Below are 27,355 nucleotides of genomic sequence, written 5' to 3' on the forward strand. Positions count from 1 at the left end.
TGTGTGAAAGAACAATGTAATGAATCAGATTGTTTTTTAGTAGGTCCTAATGGATATACACTGTATATATATATAATAATTTTTTTGTCACCAATACATTAAAACAATTCTGATTATAAAATAATATAATAATAGTAGCGCATCGATCCTGCTTTTTTTAATTTTAATATTTTCTTGTTTGACCATTATTGTTAGCAGAATGCCATCTATTTACTTTTTTTCTCCAGTTCCTCTTCACAGTATTCTTATATGACATCCCAGACTGGCTCTGAGACTTTTACCCAGGATGGCACATTGCCCAGTGTATTCCAAAGTAACCAGCCTGCCCCACCTAGTCCTGCTTCCTGCAGCTATGCAGAGAACCATATGGGCTCCTCACCAGTCTATCTTCAAAACCAGACTAACCCCAGCTACAACAAGGATCATCGCTCCTCACTGCAGAAGGTTGTGGGAGGTACAGTATGTACTACGGTGATTTCCCATGCAACCGCATGGGAATGAGAATACTTGTGAAGAAAATATTGAGATTGGTTTTACCATTCATCAGTGGTAAACTACCATGATGATCACTAAACAGGGTATCACCAGTCTATACATTAGTGGGAATTGCTTTCAGGGGCTATACTACTATGCTTTAATTATGTAGAATAAGTGCTTGTCTAATTGGTCCTGTTATTGGGTTACTAACCAAGGACTCTGTTTAAAGCTAAATAAAGGAATGGCTACATAATATTTTGTTTTGCTTTGGTGTTGTTATCAATAAAAAGTGATCTTAGGCCCACTTGGGACTCTTGTTATACAGTGTGTTGTGTGTACATATGTGATGTTTGTGTTAGAGAAATATTGAGTCCAGGGCACTGTAAGTAATTTTAAAAGTGCTGTTGTAAAACCTAATAATAATTAATCTTGAACATTTAAGTACAATAAAATGCATATGTAATTTTCTTGTTTTGAGGTTCGGGCAAAACAAAACAGTTATTGTCATTTGTTGAGAGAGAGAACATTGGTGTATGCAATAATACTTTTGCAATTTCTTGTTTCCTTGCTAATGTTTAATGGTATAATAATAATAATAATAATAATGAGGACTTTGTATAGCGCCTAATCTTTAGAAGCTCAACATTAGACAGCACATACAAGATAAAAAAACATATAATTATATGATTACAGACAGAAACACCATGAAATTAGAATACATAAAAATACATGCTGAGAATATTTAAGGTAGGAAACATTATTAGGTCTTTAAGTTTGTTCTTGCAGTCGAAATAAGTGAGTTTTGAGAGCACTCTTGAATGTGATCAATGTGTCTTTATGTCTAAGTTCAGTGGGCAATTCATTCCACGTTGCTGGGCCCTGGTATGCAAAAGAACGCTGTCCGTATGACTTTGTCTTCATAGTGGGAATAATGAGTATACAGTTGTCAGAAGAGGAGCATAAGTATCTTGCTCGTGTGTACACATGGGTGAGGTTGGATAGGTATGTTGGACTAGAGTCCGACAGAGAACAAATTTTGTGTTTGATTATGGATCGAATGGATAGCCAGTGTAGGGTACAGAGCAGCGGGGAGGTGTGCTCTGATCGTGGTACTCTAAGAATGATCTGAGCAGCTGTGTTTTTAACTCTTTGAAGTTTTTGGAGTAGATATTAAGATGAACCAGACAGAACTGAGTTACAATAGTCCAGTATTGAAAGTACTAATGAACACACAAGTGTTTTAGTGGCATCAACTGAAAGATATTTGCCAATGGAGCCTATGTGTCTCAGCTCAAGATATGCAGCCTTGCATATATTCATGACATGTTGGTGCAATGTGAGATTACTGTCCAGAGTAACACCTAGGTTTCGTACTGATTATGTGAATTTAATGTTGGTGTTGCTGACATTTATTGTTTGAGGTAAAGGATGTGAATGAGAAAATCTTTGTGTTGTAATCAGAATGGCCTCAGTTTTATCATCATTCATCTGCAGCTTGTTACATGTCATTGATGATTTCACATCAGAAATACACCTCTCTACACCTTGGATGGTAGCATGAACTTCATTTGGGTGGCTAGATTTGTATATTTGGGTGTCATCAGCGTACAATTAGTGAAACACTGGATGATGATCTATGACACTTGAGAGCGGCTGAGTGTATAGAATGAAGAGAACAGGTCCAAGAACAGACCCCTGTGGAACACCACAACATATATCAACTGGGCTGGAGTGTATTCCATTTGCACACACAATTTGTGTCCTGTTGACCAAGTAGGACTTGAACCACAGTAAGGCTGTATCATGAATGCCAAATACATGCTGGAGACAGTGAAGTAATATATCATGGTCTATTGTGTCAAATGCTGCAGACAAATCAAGGAGGGTGAGGACTGTAATCTTTCTGCTATCCAAAGCAGAGAGAATGTCATTAACTACTTTTAGATGAGTAGTTTCAGTACTGTGGCAAGGGCAATATGCAGATTGTACATTGCTAAAAAGACTGTTTGAATTCAGATGAGATGCAAGCTGGGATAGTATGTCAGCAGAGGTTAAAAAACAATAGCATGTAAATTGTTGTAATTCATTCGCTATTTCTTTTTTAAAAGCAATTGGGTTGTGAATCAAGGTCCATATGAAAGCCTTGTAAGCCTTGTAAGATGGGTGTAAACCATGTAAGGTACAACCATCTCACATTATGCCGTATGAGTAAGCTAGGTGAAAACCATGTGGGATACAACTATCTCACATTATGCGATATGAGTAAGCTGGGTGTAAACCAGGTGGGATACAACTATCTCACATTATGCTGTATGAGTAAGATGGGTGTAAACCATGTAAGGTACAACCATCTCACATTATGCCATGAGTAAGCTGGGTGTAAACCATGTGGGATACAACTCCCTCGCATTATGCCGTATGAGTAAGATGGGTGTAAACCATGTAGGGTACAACCATCTCACATTATGCCGTATGAGTAAGATGGTTGTAAACCATGTAGGGTACAACTATCTCACATAATGCCATACAAGTTAGAATGGTGTAAACCATGTAGGGTTCAAGTATCTCACATTATGCCATACTAGTTAGATGGTTATAAACCATGTGGGATACAACTGTCTCACATACTGCCATACAAGTTAGATGGGTGTAAACCACGTGGGATACAACTATCTCACATTATGCCATACAAGTTAGATGGGTATAAACCATGTGGGAACCAGACTAACTGTTGATATACCGCAAAACATCATTCATTTTTCCAAAAACTATCAATATTTTTATTTTGTGAAACAATCATCTGAGTCTTAACTAAAATTTATTGCTCAGTTGGTAAAATATTGATGCCATGATTTCATTGCAAATATTATTGATACTTTTCATCCTTGAGGATTTATCAAAGTGCAATTTCTGGAATTCTCTGAAACTTGCTTCTCCATCTGTGAAACAAAGCTCTTTATTTGATGAAGTATTCCTTTTGCTTGGTTGCCTTGCTGTATTTGATAACATTTTTGAATGAGGAGGTTAATTTTAACTTTTCTTTTATTCAGCCTCCTTTATTTGATACAAAAGATGCATATTACATAATAATACAAAAGATGTCAGCATTTAATTAAATGCAGCCATACAACAAATACATTCGCAAGTCAGATATCAAACACAGTTGGCACTTAATTAAGTTCTCAGTGAAACGCTTGAGGACATAGCTGTTATGGTAGATTGACACATTTTATGTTTGAATACAAGAGGGCTCATTACATTTATGATGATTACACTTAAACCGAACTAAAAGATAGAAATAAAAAACAAATTTTATCTTGATAAAAATTTTATTTAATTGATATTTATTTATTAAAGTACTGCCTTCAGCAGGTATGACATTTTCATTGTTTAACAGTTCATTGAATATCATTATTTATGGTACACTGTGAAGATCATATGGAAAGAACATGTAACAAAATATATTACTTATTAAAAGTTGATAATTTCATAATGTTGATTAAAATATCCAGGTCCTATATACTTTTGATGATGAAACAAGTGATACATCAATGTTTCATTTACCAATTTTGATTGGAATTTTCTTCAAATTCAACAAATTCGGGTAATATATATATTTTTTGTTTTTTCTGTGTAAAGAAATGGGATTATCACCTGACCCCACATTATAAGCAGGTTCGTGACTTATTGGTACCGCAACGGTGGCCTAGTGGTTCGATTCCTGGTCGAGTCATACCACAGACTTACAAAAATGGTAATAACAGCTGCCTCACATGGCGCTCAGCAATAAGAGGTTAGCGTTAGGCTGGTCGGCGTGGTGTCAGGATAATGTGACTGGGTGTGACATCATGCTACATGTCTGAGGCATGATGCCCCAGTGCTTGGCATCGCCATAAACTGCCACACTGCAGACATTACAGCGATATGACTAAAAAATTGTTAAAGCTACGTTAAAAATCCAAATCACACACACACACACACACACACACACCCCCGCATGACTTATTGGTCATGAATTACCAAGGGAGTTAAAATAATCAGATGTCACTGGTGAGGAATTGGAAATCTCACCTTTTTGTTCATGTTAAATTGGCAGGAACTCTGCAAAGCTATGTTCATTTTTTGTGAATTCTCACTCCTGGATGGGATTTCTTATCTGATACAGGTGCATGTGATTTAATTATATATATATATATATATATATATATATATATATATATATATATATATATATATATGAAGTTTTAACTTTTATCTTGTAGTCCCACAAGACATATATGGGAAGATGGCAGCAGAAGATCTCTTCTTCATTAAGGCTTCACAGTATGGAATTCAGGTCATGGAAAAACAGACTGGGTGCAAAGACATGAAAGTAGAACCAGTCAGTGCTAGTGTAAAGGAGGGGAAGGCAAATTTATTCAAAACAAAAGCTTCGCAGAATTGCATTATGATAGAGAGTCCTCAGGAAACAAAGAAGACATTGGATTTCTTGCAGATTGCTGAAGAAAAAGCCAAGGATAATAATCCTAACTGTAGATTTTTACTTGATGTGCAAGCAAAAACAAATGCTACAGCATTAGCAAAAGTACAGTGGTTTAATAATTATGGAGAAAATGTATCCCTTTCAAATGAAATTGAAGTCGGTGAGGAGAGTATGGCCAAGAAAGCTGGAAGTATTTACAGTGCTAGTTGGTCAGCAGAGAAATTCACATCTATTTCTGATACTGATAATAGACGTAACAAATTTGCAGAACAGAGTAGGATGAGCCCAACACAGATTGGGATGATGAACGGTAGGCATGAAGATATCTCAAGAGATGGCTCCCTTGAAGGTATTGAGCAGACAGTATTGGATGCATTAAATCTGCAAGAAGTTGCCTGGGAAACCGAGGATGATGATGCTTTAAGCTGGGAGTTGGAAATGGCACAGGAAGAGAAAGTAGAGGGGAAGGAAGATGGACAAAATGTGAGAGTTGAATTAGAGGACGAAGAGAGGATAAAAGAAGCAGCTAAATGTCTGGTAGAAACTGTCATTGCTAGAGCCATCAAGGAACTTAGAGATGAGGAACATTTCGGTAAGGAGAAGGAGACTGAAGTAGATGATTCCTTGAGTGGGACAAAAGTAGATGATTACTGGAGTGGGACAAAAGTAGATGATTACTGGAGTGGGACAAAAGTAGATGATTCCTGGAGTGGGACAAAAGTAGATGATTCCTGGAGTGGGACAGAAGTAAATGATTACTGGAGTGGGACAAAAGTAGATGATTCCTGGAGTGGAACAGAAGTAGATGATTCCTGGAGTGGGACAAAAGAGATTATTGCAGATAGTGTCGTACACACTCTGGATGATCCAGGATCGCTTAGGGATGATCCAGGATCGGTTGGGGATGATCCAGGATCGCTTGGGGATGATCCAGGATCGGTTGGGGATGATCCAGGATTAATGTCTGCAAGTTGGTCAAGTGAAATTGATAAGGATGACCTCAAGGAAAATAGGGTATTTCAGAAGCAACCACAAAATAAGTTTGATTATGCCCTGATGAACGATGGTGTAATATTGAAGTCTACAGATGCTGATACAGAAGGCATTACTGTCTCAAAAGTTGATAGACAATTTGAAAGGAGTTGTTCAATGCCACCTCTTTGTTTTGAGCTCAATCCTGAATCCCCAGAATTTAAGCCAGGACTGAAAAATATTGGCGATAATTGGAAGAAAGCATATGCAATAAATGTGGATGCACCTGTGGAATTCCGAGCCCCTTTAAATGCAGTGACTGAAGAAATACAGCTTGAAATTGACTCAGAAATACAGCCTGAAATTGACTCAGAAATACAGCCTGAAATTGACTCAGAATCTTTCTTGGAAAACAGTCAGGTTATAGATGATAGAATGATTAACTTCGAAGTTCCTGGTTTAGGATTCCCAATGGAAACTTATTTAAATGTTGGACAAGAGTGTGAAAAAAGCAGTGCTACCCATAAAATTGCTTTGAAACTTAATACTGACTGTCCAGAGTTTAAACCAGAATCATGGAAGATTTCAACAATTAGACCTGATGCACCGGAATTCACTCCTTCTTTAAAGACATTTTTAACACCACCACATCAGCATGTCACATGCGAAATAAAACCCAAAGCAAAAGTCTTGCATCTTGTCATGCCCAAAGTTGTGGAGAAATTCAAATCAGTTGATACACAGACTTCAGTAGAAGTAAAAGAGGCATCCTCTCTGACACGTAAAGTGAAGACAAAAGACACAGGGACTTGCACTGGTTCCTGTGATTGTCGAGATGTATGTGTGAATACATTAGAAAGTATGACCTGTGAAAAGAGCAAATTTTACGTTCCAAAGGAGATCTTGCTTCATTCTACAAAAAGTGTCAGTTGTGGAACAGAGCCACAATGCACAGACTCTATTGGTATAAATGCAGACCTGGGAAGTTATAAAGAGGCAGAGTTAATTGAGAAACTTAAACGAGCTCAGGTAAGTAAAATTCACATACTTTGGCATTTAGAATAATTTTGCTGCCCCTCCAACTGAACTATGTAATTTGCAGTAATCATTATTGCAGAATGATAATTAAGATTTTTGACTTGACGTAATCCATTTGACTTATGTTCTCTGCCACTGTTACGAAATGGTTGTCCTTCTCTTTTATGTGAATATATCTGTCAGTAGGTTCATTTTCTCAGGCAAATATTTTTACCCATGCAAATTAAGAGTACAGAAAATGCATCTGTATAACATTTTTTAACCCAAAGAGGGTCAAATTAACTTGTATTTCATGTAATAGTGGCTTCATACATGTTTAAAATGTTGACTCGCTTGGACATTATTGGCCACAGGTAAGTAACTGTGCATTTGTATCTTAATTAAACTCTACCCTTCTAAAATTAGGATAATATGACCTAAATTTCATGTCTCATTGGCTCTGTTTAAGTTTAAGATTTAGGTAAGTTTCTTGTGCATTTTAGCCACAGAACCAGTCCACTTTGTACATGGATATATATTGTTTATGTACCATTTTGCCGAAAATAGGTTACTGTGACCTAAAGTCATGTTTATTTGGTGCTGTTCAAGTTTTACATTTAGGTAAGTTTCTTGGGCATTTTTAGCCACAGAACCAGTCCACATTGTATGTGGAGGATACTTTGTACATGGATATGATTTGTTTGTGTACCGTTTTGCCTAAAATAGTTTACTGTGACCATTATTTCATGTGTCAATGGCAAGTTAAATATTGAGTTTTTGCTGTATAATTGGCTGCATGGTCATTTAAAAAGTGTATCAGGGGAGCATAGACTTGATGTGAATTCTTTTAGCTCTTAGGCTACCTGACTTCAGTATATCGTGGTTTAGATCTAGCATTCTGTTGGCCTCTGCGGCACCTTACTTAAATATATGGTTGCAGAGGTGCTGCCAGGCCACTGGTTTCTTGCAAAATAGATCAAGTCATGCAACTTCTAAAAACCAGTGGGTGAAACATAATGCAGATTAGCTATGGTTCATAAATTTGTTGTACCCAGTGCATGATCTTTTAATTGTAAATTAAGTTAAGGTTGATAGAATTGTTGTCAATTTTTGTCTTTTGTCCAGTCATTCCTGTACCTATTTAGATTGGTGTACTTTTATTATTATGATCTGCTGTCATATTGCACAACTATGAATGTGTTCTGATTGAATCATCTCGTAGTTGGGTATAGCGTATTGATCCGTTGATCAGCCATTAGGTACATATCTAAAGTGCAACAGCATTGTGTCACATTGAAACTAAAGATAACGGATTTCTTTAGCAAAGTCATATACTGGATGATGGAAAGGACTGCTCCCGTGGCCTGGTGGTTAGAGTGTCTGCCTTTGATGCAGGAGGTCATGGGTTTAAACCCCAGCTGAGTCATATCAAAGACTTATAAAAATGGTACTAATGGCTGCCTTACTAGGCGCTCAGCTTTAAGAGGTTAGTATTAGGACAGGTCGGCCTGGTGTTCGGATAATGTGACTGGGTGGGACATCATGCTACATGTCTGCAGCATGATGTCCTAGTGCTAGATATCACTATAAACTGCCATACTGCAGACATCCTAAGTGCTATGACTGAAAAATTGTCAAAGCTACATTAAAAATCCAAAACATGCATGCACACACACACACACAATGATGGAAAGGTATCTGCTAAGGATACAATTTGGGTTGAGGAATGATTTTTGGTTTGATGCTAAGTGAAAGTGATGATACAGAAATAGTCAACACCTTGTCATTTAGGCCTTGCCAAATATCTGATACATGGACATAAATATCCGATACATGGACATAAATATCCAATACATGGACATAAATATCCAATACACTGAAATAAATATCCAATACATGGACATAAATATCCAATACATGGACATAAATATCCAATACACAGACATAAATATCTGATACATGGACATAAATATCTAATACATGGACATAAATATCCGATACATGGACATAAATATCCAATACACGGACATAAATATCCGATACATGGACATAAGTATCCGATACATGGACATAAATATCCAATACATGGACATAAATATCCGATACATGGACATAAATATCTGATACATGGGCATAAATATCTAATACATGGACATAAATATCCAATACATGGACATAAATATCCAGTACACGGACATAAATATCCGATACATGGACATAAATATCTGATACATGGGCATAAATATCTAATACATGGACATAAATATCCAATACATGGACATAAATATCCGATACATGGACATAAATATCTGATACATGGACATAAATATCCAATACACTGACATAAATATCCAATACATGGACATAAATATCTGATACATGGACATAAATATCCAATACATGGACATAAATATCCAATACACGGACATAAATATTTGAGACATGGACATAAATATCTGATACATGGACATAAATATCTAATACATGGACATAAATATCTGATACATGGACATAAATATCCAATGCATGGAAATAAATATCCAATACACTGACATAAATATCCGATACATGGACATAAATATCCGATACATGGACATAAATATCCAATACATGGACATAAATATCTAATACATGGACATAAATATCTAATACATGGACATAAATATCCAATACAAGGACATAAATATCCAATACATGGACATAAAGGTTTGCATATATGTTTTGGAAAACAGTTCCTGATTCTGTTCAGACTGATCAAAATTACAGTGGTTCTGTCTTTATGAAAAGTTGACTGTGAGGGGTTTCAGTTCTCAAAGAAAACTGCACACTACTCCAACTCTGTAAATGAACTGATGACATAGGAGGTTTCAGTAAATAGATTGTAAAGGCTTTCTGAAGTGGAGTGATAAAAAAACAAACAGGTATGCAGAAACCTTGTACAATTGTTATCATAGAAGTCATGCAGAGTCATTACATGCTTATACCTTATGAAAATGTTGTCACCCTTCAGATGCCATTTGGCATTGTTTAATCCAACAACCCTGCACCCCATGATTTTCCCCTATAAAAGTAGGTGTGGGAGACTTCCCCAGACAAGACAAATATTTGTGTGTATTTGGGGTAACCCAGACATGGAGCATGTTAGCTTCAAGTTATTTGCTGGGCTGCTTCAGTTAAATAATTGTTTGCCAAGATTTAGCATTGTTAGCCCCAGAACCCTGGGCACAAGATTTAGCATTCTGTAAGCCCCAGAACTCTGGGCACAAGATTTAGCATTCTGTTAGCGCCATAACTCTGTGTGCAAGATTTAGCATTCTGTTAGCCCCAGAACTCTGGGCACAAGATTTAGCATTCTGTTAGCGCCATAACTCTGGGCACAAGATTTAGCATTCTGTTAGCCCCAGAACTCTGGGCACAAGATTTTTACATGGGTAATAATATTTTACATGGTTTTTATTTACTTCAAAATGTTATACTACTTTTAGTCATTCCAGCTGAAGTTGTCATTATATCAAAAGATGCATATTGTTGCCCATCAAGTGCATCTAGCTGATGTATGGCAGGTAATCCCGTTTTCTTGTATGTTCTGGCATATACCTGAGGTAAAATATCTATTTTATGTGTGAAATAGGATGGTGAGAGGGGTGTGTGTCAAGTAAGGTGAGAAGGTGGAAGGGGCGGTCAAGGTATTGAGAAAGCCCAGTATTATGGTTGTCAAAGAGACATAGTTTTAAGTTACTGGTTAGGCATATCCTAAGTTTATTTACAGAGAAGCTGTGCTGGATCAATGGTTAGCCTGCTGGACATGTGACCAAAAGGTTGCAGGTTTAAATCCTACCATTGGATCAGCCAGGTCAGCATGTCCTTGAGTAAGGCACTTTACTGAAATTGCTTTAGCACTAAATAGCCTACTTGTATTGCTGTGTCATAAAACACCAAATTAACAATCATCATTCCTAGAGATGCCACTTGCACAGGATCAGTGCTAACCTTTGCAAACTTTTCTGACCTAATTTATTGGAACGTTATCATATATTGTATAATTAGATAAAATAATAAATGTAAAACAAGAAGATTATTTCCAGCTTTCAATGAATAAATGTGTATTGACTTGTTCAATTTTCAGATGGAGCTGATTCAGTGTAGGGCAGATCTGCATGTGTTACAGTTAGAACAAACTATCAGCAAATTGAAAAAAGAAAAAAAGACACTAATGGAAGTCTTCATTGGAGGGTAAGGATATTAAATATGAATGAAGCACTACAAATGGTGTATTTCAGCAACAAAGCATAATGCTGTTTTATTGATATAGTGATTAATTGATTTCTTGTTATATTTATTTACAGCTTTAACTCAGTTTGGCAAGATGGGTGTGGATGAGAGTTTAAATGAAATAAAGAAAAGGTAGAATCAGACCCAGGCTGAAATGAGTGATGATATGCAGGTGACTGGAATGGGAGGATGTAGTGTATATATTCAGTCCCTTAGGTCAAATGGGTCAGTCCCATAGGTCAGATGGTTTTAGGTCATAGGTCAGATGGTATTAGTTGGTATGGGAGGTTGTAGTGTATATATTCAGTCCTATAGGTCAAATGGGTCAGTCCCATAGGTCAGATGGTATTAGGTCATAGGTCAGATCGTATTAGCTGGTATGGGAGGTTGTAGTGTATATATTCAGTCCCATAGGTCATATGGGTCAGTCCCATAGGTCAGATGGTATTAGCTGATATGGGAGGTTGTAGTGTATATATTCAGTCCCATAGGTCAAATGGTATTAGCTGGTATGGGAGGTTGTAGTGTATATATTCAGTTCCATAGGTCAGATGGTATTAGCTGGTATGGGAGGTTGTAGTGTATATATTCAATCCCATAGGTCAAATGGTATTAACTGGTATGGGAGGTTGTAGTGTATGTTCAGTTCCATAGGTCAGATGGTATTAGCTGGTATGGAAGGTTGTAGTGTATATATTCAGTTCCATAGGTCAGATGTTATTAACTGGTATCGGAGGTTGTAGTGTATATATACAGTCCCATAGGTCAAATGGTATTAGCTGGTATGGGAGGTTGTAGTGTATATATTCAGTTCCATAGGTCAGATGTTATTAACTGGTATGGGAGGTTGTAGTGTATATATACAGTCCCATAGGTCAAATGGTATTAGCTGGTATGGGAGGTTGTAGTGTATATATTCAGTTCCATAGGTCAGATGGTATTAGCTAGTATGGGAGGTTGTAGTGTATATATTCAGTCACATATGTCATAGGTCTGACGGCATTAGTTGCTCGCTTTTGTCAGGGAGTGAGGGATTTTATCACCCTCCTAACTTTATTATTTCTTCTACAAATATGTTACCCAATCATAATACCATACGAGGACTACAACTACCTCAAAAATCCAGCCCTCCCAGGCTAAAACTTTTAGCTAAGAAGCTAAAAGTTATCTGCCCACCTAGGTGGCAGTTGTATAGAGTGATCTTCCATTGATACCTGGATTGGCGCGAAATTCTGTGAAATTGTCAGTTACTACTTCTACTTGTGGCAAGTAGCATGCTTTCTACAGACAGTGAAGCTTCACAAAATCCGTATCAGAAGTTCTGAAGCTTTCTGCCTTAAAAAAAAAGTTGGAGGAGTTTCATCTTGTAAGGGAAGTACACTCAATTGATAAATTTCCTAACTTTCTATTTATCAGTGTCGTCTTTACATGCCTTGGCACCTTTGGTACATGCCTGCATAGGTTGCGATGCTGTCCCCTCACATTGCTATAACCATATTAATAAGTGGTGGTCTGGTTCATGATATAGAAAACTTATTTACTATTGCTGTGTAATTTCTGCTGCGTTAATTTTCTTTATGATCTTATTCATGGTTGTACACCCGATACTTTACTGATTTTACCTGTGTAGAATGTCATTGGGCCTTTACTACGGGTAACATTGTCTCTTAAGAGGTATTTCTGGAATGCTGAGCCATTGCATCCAGGGGATAAAGCCTCATTTTGTCTTTAATAGAGGGGAAAGGATGATTTATCAACATGGACACATTCATCTTGAATAAAGTGGGCTATCTTTTCAGCATTTTGAACTAAACCACACCAATGAATTTGCTTCACATATCAGCATATAAAGTTACGACAGTCACCACAGCATTTGATATCATTAAAATTGTTGTCTATCTATGCCTTATAATCCATGCCTTGATATACTTCTCCAGCTTTTATCAGAGATCTTTCATCTGAAAGGCTCAGCACCTTTACCTGTGGTGGAAAAGGTTACCTTTCTGGGTTGTTTGACAGTAACATAAAGATGCAGCTTTGCAACTTGGAAGAAACTTTTTCACTTTAGAAGCTGTTCCCTAACATATGGAGTCTATTTTCCAGTCATGTTATATTGAAGCTGTCTCTCATACCTTAGGGGACCAGAGATGGGCTTTCTGGGATAAGGGGGTGTATCTCCTTCCACCTTTTACCTATTCTCCTAAGGTATTGTGATTGGGTAAGATGTTTGGAGAAGAAACAAATTTTTTCTAGTAAAATGTTTCTTCGATAATACTTATGGTACACATACATCCTCCCAGCCTCTGCAGTTAATCTATATAGAGAGCATGCTTTCCATGCCAGTTATAAATGACAATTTCATGGGATTTGACACCAATCTTGGTATCAGTGGGAGATCACTATGTCTAACTGCTACCTAGGTGGGCAGATAACTTTTAACATTGTAGCTAAAGATTTGTGAGGTAGTTGTTCTCCTAAGGTATCATGATTAGGCAAGCATTATTGAAAAACAAATTTTACTAGTAAAGATTGTTTTCCATAGGCTTCAATGATAAAGGTTAACATGATGCTAAAATCCCATACAGATTGTCAAAAAGACTGTAACAGATTTATTATTCCTCAGACGTTTTTTCCAGGTCGGACAAAAGCTTGGTTAAATTCCATGTTTTTGTGAAATTTTCTGTAGGTTGAGGTTGTAAGTGTGCATTTTTTCTGTTTTTAAGTTTCAATTTTGTTCTCACAATATCAAAACTTGAGTCCACTTTATTCACTATTATGGTCTTGGATTGTAAGGAATTTAATTATCTTTAGATTGAGAGGTTGTTGTTGTGGGGTTTAACGCCATCTTTCAGCACATGATAGGCTATGCATGGCAGCAAGTATTAATGGTGGAGGAAGAACCTGGGTAAACCCTGGGAAGAACCATTGACCCAGATTGAGAGGTAGTATAGCCAAATGGCCAGAAATTGATTTAAGATTTTATGTATAATGTTTTTTTAACAAGTCGTCAGTTCTCTTTTTATTCCGCATTTATGATTTTTGACTGATCTGCTTATTCTAATAGATCATGCTGTTATATTTGTTCTCTTTGTTTTATCTATATGGTATCATTTTAGACCATTTCATTTCTAGGATATTTCTTTGCTTCTTTGATGTAAAGCAGATGTTGTTTTCTAGAATTAGTTCCTGTTGACATAATATTTCTGTGACCTTAATATAATTTTTTTTATCTTTGCTTTAATTATGTTGAGCATGTTCAGAATAATAAAACAGTTTTTAATTGATAGTATGGAGGTGCCCATTTTATTTATATTTATACCATTGCCATTGGTGCTATTTGCAAATATGTCACATGATTTTCACACACCTTGTCCAAGGGGGCCCCGAGTGGCCAAGTGGTCTGAAGCGCTATTCATTACGGATCACTGCCATCTCACCTCTGTCTGCGTGGGTTCGAGTCTCAGATTCAGCTAATGTGGGTATGTGAGAAAGCTTGCCAGTAGCTTCTCATTGGTCGGCATTTCTTTCTGGGTTTTTCCCGGGTTCTTCCTCCACCATTAATACTGTCCGCCATGTATAGCCTATCATGTGCTGAAAAATGGCGTTAAACCCTACAACAACAACAACAACAACAACACCTTGTCCAAAATTCTGTACATCCTACAAGTACCATGTCCTGTGCATTGGTTGTTGACCAATCAGATAGCTACAGATTTCTCTATATGGTAATAAACTACTTACTACCAGATAAACAAATTTCTTCTAATATGATCAGTCCTGTTTGGGACGGGCACTTAACATACATATATATATATATATATATATATATATATATATATATATATATATATATATATATATATATATATATATATATATATATATATATGTGGATGAAAGATAAAACACAGTAACATTAATCAACAAGCTTTTCCTTCTCTAGTTTCAATACATGTGTGAATTTGCATTCCAAAGCTGAAAGCTGCAATAGTGCAGTGGTTGGTGTACCGGACTCGTGACTGAAACGATGGGGGTTTGAATCCTACCATTGGACCAACCTGGGGCAGTAACTGTGATGTGTCCTTTGGCAAGGCACTTCAACTGCTTGGGCACTAAATAACCTATTTGTGTTGCTGTACTGTAAAGCACCTAATCAAACATTCAGAAGCTGACATATGTCATCTACTAAATGAGCAATATCAGGCCCTCCAGGGTGTCTTGTTTTTATCTCACTTTTGTGAGTTTCAAAGAAATTATAGTCATACTGCCAATCATATGCAAGCAATTGAGACTCCTGCTTCCATGGAATTTGTTGTTTTGTTTGATGTGTGACATTGTTTGCTGGATTGTTTTATTTTACAGGGAGGATAAAGTACTCATTGACCAAATTATTGACAAGAGGATTTTAAAATCAAGAAAAGAGATTCTTGACATTGAGGTAAATAAGCATTTCTTTCCAGTCATTTAGAAAATTACATCCAATACATAATGTGCAGTCAAACATGCCCTTATGGCCAACTTTTTTTTAGCAGACACCTGGTCTCAGTGGTCATTCCCTTTGAAAATTTCCCTTATAAAAGTCATGTGTTAAACAGACACTGGTTTTAGTGGTCATTGACTAGCTGTTTCCTACCCAAACATGCCTTATATTGTTTTTGTTTACTGGATAAAGCCATGGTCTTATTAGAAATTTGTTATAAGGGGAAATACTTGTGGTAGGTCATCATTCTAATACCCTCCTCCCCTTTGCTTTTTTCCTTCTGTTTGAGGAGTCACGGAGATGCACTGATTACTATAATGAATGCATTTATAAGAAAAGATAAAATTAGAACTAATTATTGCCTGAATTTGCTTTAGTTTGCCACATTTTACCCATTCACCAATTTGTATCCGTGTTTACTACACCATAATAGTTTGGAGATCAATGTCGTCCCTCCTACATGTTCGTAATATGAACAATGAAATTCAGTTTTTATAATGCTTTTTTTGTGAATGGTCATTATTGTAAGTTAAGAAAAGAAAAAACACAAAATGCAGAAGTATTATAATATAATAGAAAGTCATGCATAAATCTATATGCACAAAATGCATTGTTGTTTGAGGAAAACAGATAATCACAATGTACCTAACGAATCATCATTGTACTGTATATCCATCCATGTTTACGATTAAAATGATAACAGGCACTTTGAATAGATAACAATCTATATTAAACCATCACTACAGTTGCTATTTCATACAAGAGGGTCAGTTGCTTCAGATTTTTCAAGGAATGGAGTGCTACATTCTGCAAGAATACATTACTGAGGACAAAAACTTGTACATATTTGATAGTGATCCCCCTTTTGAATCCCCCACCTCTTTTTTTAAAGCCAGAATTCCAAGGCACTGCCGCGTTTGTGTTCAGAAGTACTATCCCTGTAAGTTGGCCACCCTTCTAACATGGCCAGTGGCTGGCATATTAACTCAAAAGTCTCAAATTTACCTCATGTGAGTTGGCATATTAACCCAAAAGTCTCAAATTTACTTCATGTGACTGGCTGCATATCAGTGTTTACCGACAGAATATTTATAGACTTTTTTAATTTAGTACATTGACATTTGTTTTGACATGCTGGTAAAATGTTTAATCCTTACTGCTGTGTCCTTTCATGTTAGGTTTTGATATTTTGATAATTACAGGCTATTATTTCCAACAATAATTATCAAGATGACAAAAGTTAACAACTGAGAAACATTTTTCAGCTCAAGTCACCATGACCTCCAGACACCATTATTAACAAATTGTGTGTTTGCTGTTGTGGTTTCTCTCACATAGATTACAAGTGTACTTGGAAGGGTACCAGACTAAAACCAGTTGTTCACATGATAAGCTCATTTCCTTTGAATCACATAGATTACAAGTTGGAAGGGTACCAGACTAAAACCAGTTGATCACATGATAAGCTCATTTCCTTTGAATCACATAGATCACAAGTGTACTTGGAAGGGTACCAGACTAAAACCAGATGTTCACATGATAAGCTCATTTTCTTTGAATCACATAGATTACAAGTTGGAAGGGTACCAGACTAAAACTAGTTGTTCGCATGATAAGCTCATTCCTTTGAATCACATAGATTACAAGTGTACTTGGAAGGGTACCAGACTAAAACCAGTTGTTTACATGATAAACTCATTTCCTTTGTAAACATTATAAACATATTATTTGATAACAATACATATTGCCATAGACTGAATAAGATGTTTAAAAAAGTCCAAGAAAACATCAGACATACACAAGTTACAATCAAAAGTAAATGGAATTTGTCTTGATAAAATGAGGGAGGTCCTTTGATTAATATTAAGAAATTTGATGTTAGAAAGATAAAAACAGTGTTAGTATACATTTTACTACAGCAAGAAAATGGAATCTACAGAGTCACATGGATAGTTACAGCAAGATTTTTGGTCCAAGAATTTATTGGTTATTTAAACAATGATTATTCATAATTATTTTAAATGACATTGATTTAAATATTGTCCATTTGATTTCATAACAAGCCTCTGGTTTTTAAATTAAAATATTAACTGTTTACAAGATCAGTTATGCCTTTCATACTTTACTTAGTTATTACATTTGTGTGATCCACCCTCAAGAAAGGCCACCCATCTTACAAGGTCACTTTCCTGTAACAGAATGTGTGGCCTTGTAACAGAGGAACCAATGTAAACACATGATGGGAGTTGTGTGTCAGCATAAAATGGCATCTGAATGGGTGGCCTTGTAAGAAAAAGTTAACACTGTAAACATATGATGGGAGTTGTGTGTCAACATAAAAAGGCATCTGATTGGCTGGCCTTGTAAGAGAAAGTTAACATTGTAAACGTGATGGGAGTTGTGTCTCAACATAAAAGTCATCATGTCTTTGAACAAAGGTAACCTGTCAGTTGGTATGTTGACACTTTCTATATTTTGTCATGATTTGTACTTCTGAAATAGCCAACATGAGGCGTGGCCTCTTAACCTGAGACTGACTCCCATGCATGCCCTGAGGTATTTTGAGCGGGAGAAGATAAGCTATGTCCACCATTTCATAATTATATTGCTGTAACTTAAGTCAACTGGCGGAACTAAATTGATCTATGACAAGGAACATATGTAGGGTTTTCCTTATCGGTTGGGAACTGGGCGATTTACCTGGCTGCTTTTACTTACACCTGGCTACTTTAAAAAAATGTATCCCTGTTGGGGGAGATCCCCCAAAGCTTCCGCCTACTTGGGCAATTCACCTTCCAACTTTAAATCTAATGTAAGGCCCAGCATATATTGTGACTTTTTCTATGTGGTGTTTGAAACGTCTTACGTTTAATATAATTTAATGTAATTTACATAATGCATTCATATTAAAGTCAGTAATTCATTAGAAACAGAAATCTGTTACACTATGCTCAGTGATAAAGATTGACTTAGAATGCGTCAGCTTATTATTTTTTGAAACAAGCATATAGATTATTCTTGTTTGCATTCTTTGTACTTAATTTTTGGTTCTTTATTTCAGCTGGGTGCGTGACACTTGTATATTTGTAACTTTTAAATGTCCTGCTAGATTCCTGCAAAGTTGATATGCAGATTATTGTATATGCAGAGTATAAAATGCTAGATTCCTGCATATATCCAAAATATAAAATGCTAGATTCCTGCATATATCCAAAATATGAATGCTAGATTCCTGCATATATCCAAAATATGAATGCTAGATTTCTATATATATCCAGAATATAAAATACTAGATTTCTGCATATGTCCAAAATATAAAATACTAGATTCCTGCATATATCCAAAATATAAAATACTAGATTCCTGCATATATCCAAAATATAAGTGCTAGATTCCATGCATATATCCAAAATATGAATGCTAGATTCCTATATAGTTTATATGCAAATTATTATATATCTAAAATATAATACTAGATTCCTGCATATATCCAAAATATAAATACTAGATTCCTGCATATATCCAAAATATAAAATGCTAGATTCCTGCATATATCCAAAATATGAATGCTAGATTCCAATATAGTTTATATGCAAATTATTATATATCTAAAATATAATACTAGATTCCTGCATATATCCAAAATATAAATACTAGATTCCTGCATATATTCAAAATATAAAATACTAGATTCCTGCATATATCCAAAATATGAATGCTAGATTCCTATATAGTTTATATGCAAATTATTATATATTCAAAATATGAAGTGCTAGAATCATGCATTGTTTCTATGCAAATTGTTGTATATCCAAAATATAAAATACTAGATTCCTGCATATATCCAAAATATAACATACTAGGTTCCAGCATATATCCAAAATATAAAATGCTAGATTCCTGCTTAGTTTACATACACATTTTTGTAAATCTGAAATATAATATGCTAAATTCCTGCATATTTCCAAAACATAAAATGCTAGATTCCTATATAGTTTATATCCAGAATATAAAATACTAGATTCCTGCATATATCCAAAATATAAAATACTAGATTCCTGCATATATCCAAAATATGAATGCTAGATTCCTATATAGTTTATATGCAAATTATTATACATCCAAAATATAAAATGATTGATTCCTGCATATATCCAAAATATAAAATGCTACATTCTTGCACATATCCAAAATATAAAATGCTAAATTCCTGCATATATCCAAAATATAAAATGCTTGATTCCTGCATATATCCAAAATATAAGTGCTAGATTCCTGCACATATCCAAAATATAAAATGCTAAATTCCTGCATATATCCAGAATATAAATTGCTAGATTCCTGCATATATCCAAAATATAAAATGCTACATTCTTGCATATATCCAAAATATAAAATGCTAAATTCCTGCATATATCCAAAATATAAAATGCCAGATTCCTGTAGGTATACATTTAAACAGCCAGTGAGACATTAAACAGCCAGTGAGACATTCAAACTAATTTCATCATCACTTTATAATATTACTGAATCATTGCATTATTATTTTAAGCCATTTTAATCGGGTTTTTCTCTGTGTACCCAGCAATTTTAAATTTGTTGGCATCCGTTAGTCTCGAGAGACGATGGAACTGCGCCCATGAGAGATATCCCAGTTGGTGGTTGTGCAGCGTCTGCTGTGGCTAAGTAGTCCAGTGCGGGAGTGGCAGTCCCTGCTGCACTTGCTGCACTTGAAGGTTGTGTCAGGTGTTGGTTGAAGCTGCTTCTTCTTCCTCTGCGATCGTCTTTCATCAGCTAGCAAGCGTTGCTTGTCCTCTCCGGCTTTCAAACCAGTGATCAGAGCATGTCGCCAGCTTGATCTGTCTAGAGCGAGCTCTTCCCAGGTGTTGACATCAATATCAAGGGCTTTCATGTCGTGCTTACAGACATCCTTGAAGCGGAGATGTGGCCGTCCGATCGACCTTTTGCCAGAGGCAAGTTCCGAATAAAGAATGTCTTTGGGGATCCGTTCGTCATCCATCCGATGTACATGGCCCAGCCATCTGATGCGGCGTTGGTGGAGGAGTGTGATCATGCTGGGAATCTTGGCACGCTCGAGCACCTCGTTGTTTGTTACTCGATCGCTCCAGGTGATCCCGAGTATGCGTCGGAGGCATCGCATGTGAAAGGCACTCAGTCTTTTCTCTTGTGAGGCGTACAGAGTCCAGGTTTTACTGGCATACATGAGAGTGCTTAGCATGCATGCACGGTACACGGTGATCTTAGTGTTCATGGTCAGCATGCTGTTGTTCCACACTCTCTGCGACAACCTGGAGAGAGTTGTTGATGCCTTTCCGATCCGCTTGTTGAGCTCAGCATCGAGCAAGAGGTTGTTGGTGATGGTAGAACCGAGATACATGAACTGACTCACCACCTCAAGTTCGTAGTTGTTGATGATGATGCTTGGGGGGTCCGCATCCTGGACCATCACGTTTGTTTTCTTTAGGCTTATAGTTAACCCAAACTCATCACATGCTTTAGCAAAGCGGGCCATCAGGCGCTGAAGCTCAGCTTCTGTGTGGGTGGCTAGAGCAGCATCGTCTGCGAAGAGCATGTCCCTGATGGTTACTTCACGCACTTTGCTCTTTGCCTTCAGTCGTGCCAGGTTGAACAGTCTGCCGTCTGATCGTGTGTGCAGGTAAATCCCTTCTGTGGACGTCCCAAAGGCGTGCTTGAGCAGGACTGCGAAGAAGATGCCGAAGAACGTGGGGGCAAGGACACAGCCCTGTTTAACTCCACTGCGGATGTCAAAGGGTTCGGATGTTGAGCCATCATACTGCACTGTGTCTTTCATGTCATCGTGGAAGGACTGGATCATGTTTAGCAGCTTTGGAGGGCAACCAATTTTCGCCAGGATTGTGAAGAGTCTGTCTCTGCTGACCAGATCGAATGCCTTGGTGAGGTCTATAGAGGCCAGGAAGAGGGGTCTGTGTTGTTCTCTGCATTTTTCCTGCAGTTGCCTGACAGAGAAGATCATGTCAATTGTGGACCTCTCTGCACAGAACCCGCACTGCAACTCTGGGTAAACTCTGTCAGCGAGCGTCTGCAGTCTGTTCAGGATGATGCGTGCGAAAATTTTACCCACGATGCTGAGAAGTGATATGCCCCTGTAGTTGTTGCAGTCACTTCTGTCGCCCTTGTTCTTGTACAGGGTTATGATGTTAGCATCTCTCATGTCCTGAGGCACTGCCCCCTCGTCCCAGCACTGGCAGAGGAGGTCGTGCAGGTGTGTGAGAAGCACGCTACATCCACAGTTCTGCTGTGATGCCATCCTTCCCTGGGGCTTTACCTAGGGACAGTTTCTCTAAGGCCTTCTTTAGTTCGTCTACAGTAGGTTTCTCGTCCAGTTCGGCCATTGGAGGGAGGTTTTCAATGGTGTTGAGGGCATCATTGTTCACGTGGTTCTCTTTGGAGTACAGTTCGGAGTAGTATTCCACCCAATGCTCTATCTGCTTGCCCTTGTTTTGGATGGTATCGCCTGTGGCAGACTTCAGTGGTGCTGTCAGTTTCTTCGTGGGACCCATTGCTTTCTTTATGCCATTGTACATGCCTCTGATGTTTCCAATATCTGCTGCTGACTCGATACTCTGACAGAGCTGAAGCCAGTATTCATTGGCACACTGCCGTGCTAATCTCTGCACTTTGCTTCTGGTAGACCTGTATGCCTGTAGTGTCTTCTGACAGGGGGATCGCTTGTATTGCAGGTGAGCACTGCAATGCTCTTCTATGGCTGGCATGAGTGTGGCAGAGTTAGCCTCAAACCAGTCATTGTTCTTTGATTGCTTCTTACCAAAGATCCGTGTGGCTGTGCTGTATACAGTCTCTCTGATGTAATCCCATCTTTCTTTGGCACTGCCGTTGGGGGGTTCAGAGTCAAACGTCTTGGAAAGAGCATATGTGAATTCCTCAGCCTTGTCTGGATATGATGTCTTGCTCACATCAATGCGTGGTTGACCCTCTTGCCTAGAGTGGTGGATCTTCTTTGGCTGAAGCTTAATTTTGCAGCACACCAGCGAGTGGTCGGTGTCACAGTCAGCACTGTGGAAGGTACGGGTAAGAAGCACACCCTTCATGGCTGACCGTCTTGTAATGATCAAGTCCAGCTGGTGCCAGTGTTTAGACCGGGGATGCCTCCAAGACACTTTGTGCTGTGGCTTTGTCTGAAAGAATAAATTGGTGATGCTGAGTTCGTGGTACGAGCACATCTCTAGAAGGCGCTGCCCATTCTCATTCATCTTCCCAATGCCAAACTTGCCAAGACAGGAGGGCCAAGAGTCATGATCGGCACCCACCCTAGGATTGAAGTCGCCCAGCAAAATCAAGTTCTCTTCCTTGGGAATTTTGTCGATGAGCGAGTTTAACTCATCATAAAACTCATCCTTGGTATCTGTGGCAGATCTTAGTGTGGGAGCGTATACACTGATCAGGTTGACAGGTCCGTTTGTGGTGTGGAGGCAGAGGGATAGCAGTCTTTCATTTCCTTGTTGGCAGGGTTCTATCATTCCCAGCAGAGTGTTCCTGACAGCGAATCCAACACCAAACTCTCTGGCTTCATCTGCGCTCTTTCCTTGCCAGAAGAATGTGTAGTTCTTTTCTCTGAGGGACCCAGAATCTGGTAGTCTTGTTTCCTGTAGTGAGGTGATGTCGACCTGGAGCCTTGCAAGTTCGTCGTTGATGACTGAAGTCTTACGAACATCACTGATTGTCTGGAGATCATCTGAAAGCCCAGTCAGCATGGTCCGGACATTCCAGGTACCTAGCTTGAGGATTGAAGTCTTCTTTTTTATTTTATTTTGTTATTTCTTGGTGCAGTAGATGCAGTCCGCTTGACAGGTACTCGCGTACCTTAAGCCTTACGCACCCAGCAAGGCAGGTGAACTGTGGCGGGACAGCACCTTATTGGCTGGGGGCTGCCCAGTTTGAGGCGGGCGGTAGCTGTCCAGTGAAACATGTTGGTCTCTCCCACCGTCAGAAGCAACCTCTGGCGTCTGGCTCTACGCCAATCGAGCGGTGACTTATAACCGGTAAACTGCTGCTTCCCGTGTTGTGTCGATGCTATGGAGCGAAGCTGGAGTGTCCTCTCCAGGCGCAAGCCTGGGCAGGGTGATATGGAGAATCAACTGTTGCCCATGCAGCTGATCCCCCATCTCCACGCAGCTGATGGATCCAAGGGAAAGGACAATCCAATACGTCATGGAACCAGCTGTGTCACAGGAGTTGCAGAGATGACACTGAAATCAGTGCCAAGTCGCCTTAGGGACTCTGACTCCGGATTTTCTGTTGGGGTTTACTCCATTAGCCTTTCCCCTAAGAGGGTATAGTCGCAAGGCAGCGAAGGTTTGAAATCGGAGTTTACCTTCTCCTAGATGGGTGACCACCCAAGGTTAACGAGCCCCATCTGCCCGAAGCATCTGGTTTTAAGGCGCCAGAAGCTCGCCTGTCATCCCTTCTCCAGTCAGTTTAAACAGGTTCCGCCACTCGTGAAGGCCTGGAGCTGGATTTGGTTGTCAGAGGCTCTATCAGATGCAAGCCATTGGGAGATTTCCAAGGGAAGTGGGTACTTATCTCCCACAACCGCCCCCGGCGATGACAACCCTTGAAACCCAGCAATTTTAAATAAGTTAAATAAAAGGTTGTATGGGATTGACTGTAGTGGAGGTAGAGATCAACTTTGATTGCCATGAGTTTCTTTCTTTTATTGAATAATATGATATGTGTATGGTTGTGTTTGGCATGAAATGTTTTGTCAGGCATTTGAAAGGAAATGTAGAGACAGGGGAACTTTGCCATTGGTCAGGGAGAAGTTGGGAAATTTTGCTTGTGGGAACTCTGTGTATTGGAAAGTATTTGCAAGAGTGTGTATTGGAAGGTATTTGCAAGAGCTTAAACAAGTTTCATTACAAGTGTCATCTGTACATATTGTTAAAAAAAAGTTCTGACAGATGACCGACTGAGCTTACTGGTACATTTGCAGAAGCATGTTTATTGCATTCAGACCTAGCTGTTGTATTTCAGTATTCCAGGTGAGCAATATCAGGACCACATGGGTCTCTTGTTATTGTTATTAACATTATTCCAATAGTTCAGGCAAATGACTGTTTTTACTGATAGATTTGGAGATGCAATTGTAATACATTCAGCTTGGTTATCCTATTTCAGTATACCGTCATCAAAATTTAATATAGAAGCATAAACAAACTCACACAACACAGTCTGTTTTTTATGAGTTAAATGCTTTTTTTTTCAGATTATCACTTATCTGAAAATAGTGGCTGATTATTAATTGTATTTGAAAATATTTGTTTTTGTTTTAGTTTAGTCATTTGTACAAATCTGGTTGTAAGATCTTATATTTTTGAACACTTTGCAGGTGTCTGCAGAGTCTTGGGTAGAACAAATTCAAATGGAACAGATTCTGGACAGTGTCCCAGCTCTCCTGTTTCAATCTGAGACACAGGGACCGATGCCTGCTGTATATGATATTCATCGACCTGTCCATATGTCACCATTTAAGGTCAGTGTCTCACCTGTTCGTGGAGGCTTTGGTGCTATCAACATAGACAGTTACAAGATGGACATGACTAATGATAGGGTGATGGCGTCCAGTAAAGGACCTTCTTTGGTAAATACAATAAGGACACCATTAAAGCGAAAAATGCATGAATATACTGACATGAGAGAAGCTGGTCCAGTATTTGGTAAAAGCCCAAAGACATACTCAAGTCCAGTGGATTCAGTTCAGGCAGTATATAGTATGGGTTCTAAGGGTCAGTTTTCTCCTGAGATAATGGTCAGTCCAAGACACAGACACAGTGAGTGCAGTGCTCAGTCCAGTAGTCCTCATATGATTACTAGCCAGCAGATGGCAGCTGAACCTAGAGTCCAAGACAGCCAGACAACAAATACATTGCCAGTGAAAGATTGGTGGTATTTGCTTGAAAATATAGAGGATACTAGAAAGGCAGAGAAAGTACAGAGATCACAGTCACTTGTCCAAAAAGCTGAGCACATAGATGAGTTCAAGAAAGAATCTGAGGTACTGTTACCACAATTTTTGTCTCTTTATGGATGGAAATTAATATGTTGTTTACCAGTAAAAGTACATGGTATTCACTTTTTCGAAAACCTTACATTCTTATTGAAGATAATTAATGCAAATGTACAAATTAAACAGATAATATAAAGAAATGTAAATCTCCACACCTGTCCTTCCTGTTTGGTTGTAACTATATCATACTGAGATCAAACTTGCATTGTGGGTATATCTTGGGATGTAAGTACATCACTGATCAAAAAATATGGTTGCTGTAACTTATATTTCATGGGTTCATTCATTTTTGTTTGACATGGCTCTAATTCCAGTTACTTCTTCCTCGAATTACCACTTATTGCCACCAGAAATGCAATTTGGCTGCATTTTGGCATGAATGTATACTACAGAACAAAACTAGGTTACTGTGACATACTTTTCAGAGTTTATTAAATATTAACTCCAAGCAGTATATTAACTCATGCCATTGAAATCAAAGGTGTATTTGGTGCTTCTGTTCACAAACATTATTTAGGTCAATGAAGTTGCCAAACTCCAGTTTCAGAAGCAGAAATAAAGTGTGTTTTTATTAATAGATGGCATAACTGAACTATTTTTGAGTTTTCAGTTTCTTCTGGTCTTTGTTTTTGAATCTTGAAGTACATGATCATTCCAGACAGATGTCATGAATGCAGCATCTTATGAATAACACTGCAGTGTAGGTGGAAGGACTCCGACTATTCTCAGTCTAAAATGTTTCTCAGAGAAGTTCACATGAACTTGAAATATGTCACCATGTCCTGTATTTCCTTTCTTGCTGAGAGTAACTGATTTTGGCAGTTAAATATATTTTTTTGACTCTATTCAAGGAAGGGTTATGAAACTGAAAGGATGCAAGTATTAGTCTGAACAGAGTTTAAAGAGTAGGATGTTGTGTCCCAGAAGTCATGTTTACTTGACCCGGTTGTTCAGCAATAAACTGATGATCTTTTACAAACATTGATAATTGAAGACCAAAAGAAATTAATAAGTGGAAGTGTTCTTTGTACATATACTAATTAGAACACTTTGTACATACACTAATTACAGCACTTTGTACATACACTAATTACAGCACTTTGTACATACACTAATTACAGCACTTTGTACAGCACTTTGTACATACACTAATTACAACACTTTGTACATACACTAATTACAGCACTTTGTACATACACTAATTACAGCACTTTGTACATACACTAATTACAACACTTTGTACATACACTAATTACAACACTTGGTACATACACTAATTACAGCACTTTGTACATACACTAATTACAGCACTTTGTACATACACAAATTACAGGACTTTGTACATACACTAATTACAACACTTGGTACACACACTAATTACAACACTTGGTACATACACTAATTACAACACTTTGTACATACACTAATTACAACACTTGGTACATACACTAATTACAGCACTTTGTACATACACTAATTACAACACTTTGTACATACACTAATTATAGCACTTTGTACATACACTAATTACAACACTTTGTACATACACAAATTGCAACACTTGGTA

At 37.8% G+C, this 27,355-nt stretch overlaps 1 protein-coding gene across 2 annotated transcripts in view; it reads left to right on the forward strand.

Annotated features, from left to right (window-relative positions):
- LOC149792448 (uncharacterized) overlaps positions 1-27,355 on the forward strand; it is a 124,534-nt gene that overhangs the window by 5,271 nt on the left and 91,908 nt on the right. For both annotated transcript variants that reach the window (XM_089971028.1, XM_089971029.1), the window contains exons 3-7: positions 228-454; positions 4,740-6,961; positions 11,076-11,182; positions 15,584-15,659; positions 25,111-25,776. In XM_089971028.1, coding sequence (XP_089827154.1) covers positions 228-454; positions 4,740-6,961; positions 11,076-11,182; positions 15,584-15,659; positions 25,111-25,776 — 3,298 coding nt within the window. The remainder of the gene's footprint in view (positions 1-227; positions 455-4,739; positions 6,962-11,075; positions 11,183-15,583; positions 15,660-25,110; positions 25,777-27,355) is intronic.

The sequence above is a fragment of the Sinohyriopsis cumingii genome, chromosome 9 (assembly GCF_028554795.1).
Source record: "Sinohyriopsis cumingii isolate HCF-2022 chromosome 9, ASM2855479v2, whole genome shotgun sequence".
NCBI lineage: Eukaryota > Metazoa > Mollusca > Bivalvia > Unionida > Unionidae > Sinohyriopsis > Sinohyriopsis cumingii.